The 8060-nt window shown below is 38.9% G+C and overlaps 1 protein-coding gene across 7 annotated transcripts in view; it reads left to right on the forward strand.

Moving 5' to 3' along the window:
- The window catches only part of PDE7B (phosphodiesterase 7B), a 278426-nt gene extending 271860 nt beyond the window's left edge, over positions 1-6566 (forward strand). For all 7 annotated transcript variants that reach the window (XM_073337392.2, XM_073337390.1, XM_073337395.2 and 4 more), the window contains one exon: positions 888-6566. In XM_073337392.2, the coding sequence (XP_073193493.1) occupies positions 888-1105 (218 nt within the window). In that variant the 3' untranslated portion in view covers positions 1106-6566. The remainder of the gene's footprint in view (positions 1-887) is intronic.
- Positions 6567-8060: the final 1494 nt, after the last annotated feature.

Below are 8060 nucleotides of genomic sequence, written 5' to 3' on the forward strand. Positions count from 1 at the left end.
CTAAAGTGATTTTGGTCATATTAAAAAAAGTATTAAATCCTCCTCAGTTAGAGATGTAATTAAAATATTCACTCTCCCTGTGCGCACTTTTGCCACCATAGCTGCTGCAGGGTGAAAAGTGAGGTGGATGATAAAATCCCTCTCTCTAGCCATGGCTTAGAAAAGTGATACCTTCCCAACATTCAGAGATACTAGATCATTTCCACGTTATAGGCCAACATATGGCTCTAGCCCACGATCCGGGTATGCACACTGCCATACACAAAAGGCCCACTCTGTGACCTTTTAATCCATTCTATGTTGCAAAAGCCTCTGACTAAACAGAACCAAAACCCAAAACGTTAATTGTGCTGCTGCAGCTCTTTCCAAATAAGAGCATAAGTTCATTTCCGACTCAAGGATTTGCACTTGGACTAAGCTTTGTAAATAACTCCATTAATGTACAGCTCAGAACCAGACCATAAAAGTCCTGATTCACATGGTATACTCAAATACACATTCAGTGAAACCTATCTTGAGCAACCATTCAAGGTAAGGATAAAAATCAGCTGCTTAAAAGAAGTCGAATATAGGTAGAGTAGAATTGTGCACAGTAAGTGTGAGAATATTTGAGAGAGATTTCAGGACAGGAGGTTGCCTAAAAAGGGTGTTGTCTTATACATGTTTCAATTATTATACAGACAGAGCCAGCCAATCTGAGTTTGCAATGGTCCTAGAGGATACATATTCCACAATCCTCAGTTTAAGGGTCTGAGTTAGTGGCTGATTTGTTATTTGTCTCTGGGGTTCTGTGACTTTGTTCACTGCCCTTTAACCACCCAAACTGCAGGGAAAGGCATTTGGTGAATGATACTGCTCCTTACATGTCTTGTCTCGTGTTTCCCCAGGTTTCATGACCTACATCGTAGAGCCACTCTTTGAGGAATGGGCCAAGTTTACAGGAGATACTCCCCTATCTGAAAATATGCTAAGCCATCTCAGGAGGAACAAGGCCAAGTGGAGGAGTTTGCTCCACAAGCAACACAGCAGTTGCAGGAGCAATGACCACTCAGGTCAAGTGACTGAAAATGAAGAGCAGACTTTAAATGAAGGTGACATCCCATAGTGCCAGTTTTAACTCTTCCTTATAGTACTGCTGTCTCTTCTTTGTTAGTCACAACAGTAAGCCAAATCGTAAGGACCTGCAAGGCCATCATCAGCAATGTGGAAAGGGAAGAAAAAGGGAAACAGAAACTATAAGGGTCCTCATGAATAAACCCACCCTACTTCTGGGTTTCAAATCTGAGCTCCTTTGAATTCACTCCCTCCTCTTCCTTATCCTTCTACATATATCTGAAGCCATTCATCACTTCTGATTGTTAACTGCTTGAATAAGGAACTCCGTTCAGTAGTGATGAAGTTGGGCCACTAAGTGGCTACCAACTAATGGGGAGGATTAAAGAGAAAGCATGGGGGATGCCAACATATTTCATTCACCCTGGCTCATATTGTGACAGGTAGCTGTATATAGGCCCACAGCACCATGCACAGTTTTAAGTCTGGCAGCTGGACTGCGCATTAAACCACCAGCATCTTCAGAACTCAGAGGATATTGGCTGAGTGAGAGTGCACAGAGAAGAGAATCTCATTATTTTAATAATTAAAATAATTAAAAAACCTTTTTAACTTTTGTATTCTGTGCACTAGACAACAGATCTAGAAACCTTGGACCGAGGTTACTCTATGTACATACAACTCAAGCGGGACAAGGCTCATTTGGTTAATCATTTTTATGCCACTTTAGATAAGAGATGGACATCTTCTCACTGTAGGGAACTGCAGTCCCTGGCAAATGAAAGGGAAGGTGTTATACAGTCTAAATCTTTGCAACATTACCAGATCTATCTTTTTGATGACTCTGTTTCAATGACATGTTTGTATCCATGTGTACATTTTCTGTAAATACAAAGCGCTACTGATTCCCATGCCAAAATACTGAAGTATTATGGGATTGCTACCTGTATAAACAATGGCACTGTGAACAGAATACTGTTAGTTTTAATACAAGAGAAAGCATTTGTAAATATGGTATAGAGTTTATTAATACACTATTGTTTGCAGATAAAGGCCTTAACTTTTAGCATCCTTCACTGCTAGCTGTCCAAATCATAGCATCTGAACTCTCTCTTTCCATTTTCAGCCTTCCAGCAGAGGTCATAAAAGAATGAAATCTGTCAGGGCACTTTCTGGAAACTTCACATGCATTCCATATGAACTCATATTGTTTAATCCATGGCATAGTGCACGCTCAGTCTAATCAGATGCTTCACAAAGCCTGAAGATATTTTTTTTTTAAACCACAGCAATCTATTTTACAGTTCAAACTGGTAAACATGGAGTCATGAGTTTTTATTTTTATTAAGTAGCAGAGTAGCCCACAATGCCAGACACACCCAAGTGAGGGTTGGATGCTGGTTTTGATCCAGGCATTCTGGCAGTTCTAGATTCCATTTGCTTTCTCAAATGATGCAGAACTGTAATGTCATTTTTTATTTATTTTTTAGTCTTTAGATAAGTTTTTAGGTATTTTCCCCCATCTTAATAAAAATACTTTCTTTCCCATCTTTTATTATTTTTAAATCTCACTTAATGAGTTTACTAGATTGGCTACAACCTATTTTAAGTCGTGATTAACTATTACTGGCAGTAGTTATACGGGCACTTCCCCTTCTCACTTCCAGTATTTTTGAAAGTTATGCATTGTAGCCTATCCCATAAATATCCTCTGTTGGGACATTCATTGGAACCTGTTCCTTAAGTTCCTCCAGTCAGATGAGACTTCAACCTGGGGCACTAACTCCCGTTAGTCAAGTGTGTGTTTGTAGTGTGTTACTCTGATAGCAAGTACAATGCTGTGACATAACTATTTTTTCTACTCAAAATTGTGTCACTTATTTAAAGAGTTTTCTCTTAGAAAGTGGTCCTCCATTTCAGGGTCCATAGTAGTACAATTGTATTGTGTGACATGATTGTCTTGGAGAGAGAGCAACATAGGCCAACCCAGTTAATGTTAAATTTATAGAGAACGTTTGAAAATGATAGGTTTACTCTTGGTGTAAAAGTGAAAGGTAATAAGGGATATTTTAATTATAAAAAGGATAAATGATGTTGTTAGGGGTAAAATTTTCATACCCATAAGAGATCCAATCAATTAAGGGCATAATCTGAGTTTTAGTAAAGAAGGATATGCATGTAATGAGTAATACATGTGTAGAATCAATTGGTGGAGAAAGGGACTGAAGCATATAGTGAAGCACAAAGTTGAAATTTAGATAACACTGGAAAGATGGAGCATGTTGGGCCAGATAGCTTGGTCCTCTCCTATCATTTTATATTGTGTGGCAGTAGATAATGGACAATGAGAACATTTTTCTTCCTCAAGCCTTCCAAGCAGGACACACATCACATTGCAGTTTGCTATCTGATCTTACTAACAGTGCCTGCAATTCAGGGAGGGAGAAACCACTGCTTAAGTAGTGGAACAAGAGTATGTTCCCTTCCAAAACACAGTTGTTGCCTTTTCAACCATTGCATCATCTGTGATCGAAATAAATGCCCCTTCTATTGTTTGTACTGCTGCATTCTTTTAGGGACCTATTTTTCCTCCTGATACTCCACAGGTTTAGAATAAGTCAGGACATGTGTTACTCATAACACAAAGCCCTTGAAGGATAAACAGCACTTTAGAAGATGGGCAGGCTTTTTAAGTATCTCCAGAAGTGGGAAAGATAATGCCCCATCCCTTTTGTTTGTTTTTAATTATAAATGTAAACCTCTCTCCAGTTAGCTTGGAAGAATTTTTTTGTAAGCTGTTCTATAGCCTTTGAATGAAACAAGTCTATTCAGTATTGTATGTTGCCAGCTGTTTCTGTTGCTACATGCTAGTAGAGATAGTCAGATCATTGTGGCATTTCATACTTTAATTTGCTGTTCTGAGGAGTTTGTAGAAAATAGATCCAGGGGCAGATCTTTGCACACTCAGAGGTCTGCTATGACGTCCACAATACAATCTGGACTTTTATTATTAGCACCTAAAATCTGGTATTCATGTCAACCCTTATAAAGTTAAAGTTCCTAACTACTCTAAACTAAAAAAGCTGCTCTTAAAAATTTTTCATGAAACTGAAATGCACACACCTGCAAAGTTGCAAACAATAACTTGTACTAGTTGAAACAATACTTGAAAGGAATTCAGGCTGGCTTCAGCACCTACCTAAATGACATGTAAATCAAAGGAATTATACTAGCCATGGTCTATCTAAGCCAATTTGCCTCAGGTGCTTGAGACCAGTTCACATCAAAAGAGGGCTGTGAAGTGAGCCCTGGGAGCAGGTGCCTGCCACCCAGACAGTTTTGGGTTCTGTGCTGTAAAGCAGGAATTCTGGGTGAGTTCCACCATTTATTTTCCCCATGGAAGATGTCTGACTGCATTTGATGCACTCAGTTCAACACCACCAGCAACTAAATATACACTGTTGATTCTTGTGTTGTATATTGTCTTGTTTGGAGCACAGAAATACTTGTAAAACTCCAGGCTGGGAATGGGGCAATAGAATGAAGAGGTAGGGAAAAATAAAACATTTGCACAGAAGAGGAGGATATGGACTTTTGTCCCATTAGCTGCATTTGACACTTTATAGAAGACCTATGTAAATTAATTCTTACTTCTTCTAAGAGGGCCTATTGGGGCTGCACAGCTCAAGTTCAAGAGTTTTCCAGTTGGGTTCACTTTTTAGAAGCACATCCTTAAAAGAGCTCTCAAACATACTGCTACACAAAAAATATAGATCACTTATCTTGGTTAAAACCCAAATTTGTTTTCTTAATGGAAAGATTATGTACTGCCATAGATGTGAATGCTGTAATTAAAAATTAATTAAAGCAAGGGAAATAGTTTAATTAGACTATTAGCCTTGATTGATTAAGATGTTTTTTGCTGTATCAGAGCCTTAAATAGAAGCAGAGGATCAGCATTTAGACCACTAATGAAAGCAATACAGAAGTAAACATGCGAGAGAGAGAGAGAGAGAGAGAGAGAGACATCATGGCAGGTCACTGTTTTAGCCCAAGACATACTTCATATTTTAGACAAAACAAATGTAAGAAAAGTAGATGAGTTACAGTAGCAGCCAAAGGACTCATTAGCAAAACACAATCTTGTAGGCCACTATGCACAACATGGTTGAAGAAAGAGAGTAGATTTAGAATTCATGTCAGCAGAGTTGGTGACTGGACAAAAATGACAGGCGCTGGCTTGCCTTCGAACTTACTGTGGATTGTGGAGCACCTCAAGGCTTCAGATAAAACATGATTTAGCTGAAGGAGGCAGCCTACAGATGCGCATTGAAAAGGCTATAGCATAAGCTTCGCAAGCCCCGAAACACAGCAAGATTGGTCAGCCTTCTCATGCAGCACAACAAAAGGAGAAGTGACCGACTGTACGTTAAACCAGCTAGGACTGTACTGCATATTGTTCTTCAAACACCACCTACCCAAAACAATTACCGAGCAAGGGTCAAACCAACCAAAAAGGGGCCTATAGTGGAATAGATGGCCTACTAGCCCCTCTTTTCTCTCTATGATTGTTTTAACTTATGCAGTTCAGTCAGCCTATCTTGTAAGGCTGTATGAAAGAAATTCCATGTGCACCAAATGAAGTGGACCATCCTTCACACTGCATCTCAGACACTTCACTAGCCCTCAGCGTTAGTAGACTCCACCGTCTAAGTCAGCCAAAACCAAGAAAAAAGCCAAACAGCTGTAGTGGGAGCAGCTATCCCAGACCACCCCACAAGCTGTAGCAGGGCTGACTTTCATCAGGCCAGTCAGGCCGCATTCCAACCACAATTTAGTCCCTGCTGAGAGACAGTCTGTGTCACTGAACTGAATATAAGATGGTCCCTTTTGCCTGACTTGTGCCACAGAAGATCAGTACTTGTAATTCATTGGTAATTATGCATAAAGGTTAGTCTGATGTTAATTTTGTTTTTACAATAGAAGATTAAATCTGAAATAACCAAGCATGCAAATACAAAAATGAAAAAATAATTAAAAAAGAGGCAAGCTGTACTGCAAGAATGTGTACTTTCCTGTTGGTGCAAACAATCATTTATTGCTATAATCCATCCTATATTTTAGGTACACAAACTTTTACATGCAGAGCATAAAAAGTTTGACACGGATGTACAGTATATTCTGTTAATCTTTGAACACAAAATTGTATAGACATGTCATGTTTATTGTAAAATGTATTACACAGCCATACAGATACCTAATACAACTATATGAGCTAAATCCTGGTGCCAGTGAAATCAGCTTCCAGTGACTTCAGTTGGACTAGGATTCTGCTCGTGTCTGTGTATGTGCACATCATGTGTAACAAGCTGAAAGGAAGTAACAGATTGTGTGAAAATTCTGTGACTGCTATGCAGTGATGCCAAGAATTAAACGAGAGATTTAACTGTATCTTTTTTGTTTTACATACTGCTGTAAGTATTCATCATGTCAAAGGATGACAATAAAAAGAATCACAGAATGACATGGAGCTGAAGTTTATTGGTAGAAGAAACAGTTGTCTGTGAAACATTTGCTTAACACTTGCTAAAATTTTCTGACTTGACAAGGCAGTCAGAATTCTTCCTCTCCCTCCCCCCCAACCTCCTGGACCACCCCCAGCCACTAAGCTACCAATTTACCTGTATATTGTTTATGGGAAACACAGTGGCCCAAATTCATCCCTACAGTGACTCCATGTACTTAACTGTAATGCACCAGAGAAAAATGTAGTCAATTGTTTCTGTGTTTTTGTCCTAAAGATGTAATATGTGGATGTTCAAACAGGGCTAAATGTCCAGAGTTACAACAGATAGTAATAAAATGAGAGCTTTGGAAGGGAGGGGAAAACCCTCATGCTTAAGCCAATCTTTAACCATTACAGTCTAAAATTAGGGTGCAGATTAGGTCACATCTACCTACTGTGGAGTTTCTTGCACTTTCCTCTGAAGCAACTGAGGCTACACACTGTCAGAAAGAAGCTACCTGCCTAGCTGGACTACTGGGCTGATCCAGTAGGCAATTCTTATCTTCCTATTGTAAGGAAATGTGTCACTAACATGTATGGGTAGTTCCTGTTGCACAGGCTTTTGACATTTCACAGATTCTTAAAATACATCAGTAAATGTTCACTGGTGCTTTCAGTTTGTACTTGTATAACTAGCTAATAGCTGCATGTGTGCAAATAAAATACAGATTGCGGGAGGACAAGGAGGTCTGAACTAAAGTCCTACTCCCCTTTCTACAATAGACCCAGTTTGATATCTTGAGGCAAGCTTTAAGGCTTAGGACAAATCATAATTTATTTCTGGTAACCCAAGGCCAAATATCAATCAAGTTGCCAGATCATGAGTACTATATGCTAGAGTAGGTCTGGGACCAGATTCAGTAAAAGATACATAAAGACAACAAACCAGGCTCTTTCAGGTATTTCACAGTAAGTATATTTGATTAAGTTCAGTCTTTATAGAAAAATGAATGTTGGGAATATGACATGAAAAAAAACTGAAAATGACACCAAGGATTATTTTGCTGAAATTTGTTTTTTGGGGGTGGGTGGATAGGAGTGTGTGTTTTAAGAGAGCAAAACCACTGACAAAAGACTAAGGAGATCTCCACTGCTCCTGGAAGTTACCTGTACTAACATGTAACTTGCTTTAATGGTCAATGGCCTTTAATTATGTTATTCAATTCAATTATGTTAAAAATATCTCCAGTACTTCAACTCAAGAGCTTGGGAAGGGACTGGGGTGAAGAAAGGGAGCAAGAATTGTGGCAACCGGAAGTCTAAGAAGGAGTTAAAGCAAAAATACAGCTCTGTATAATCAGCTGGCTGTTTCAGTTCCTAGTATTTACATAATGATCTGTAAGTTTAAACAGAACATAAGCTCAGGAATGCAGTATTTCATCCCTCACTCCATAAAGTAGCAATAAACTTCTTTTTTACATTTCACTGATGTATTAAACAT

Source organism: Lepidochelys kempii, chromosome 3 (genome assembly GCF_965140285.1).
Source record: "Lepidochelys kempii isolate rLepKem1 chromosome 3, rLepKem1.hap1, whole genome shotgun sequence".
Classification (NCBI taxonomy): domain Eukaryota; kingdom Metazoa; phylum Chordata; order Testudines; family Cheloniidae; genus Lepidochelys; species Lepidochelys kempii.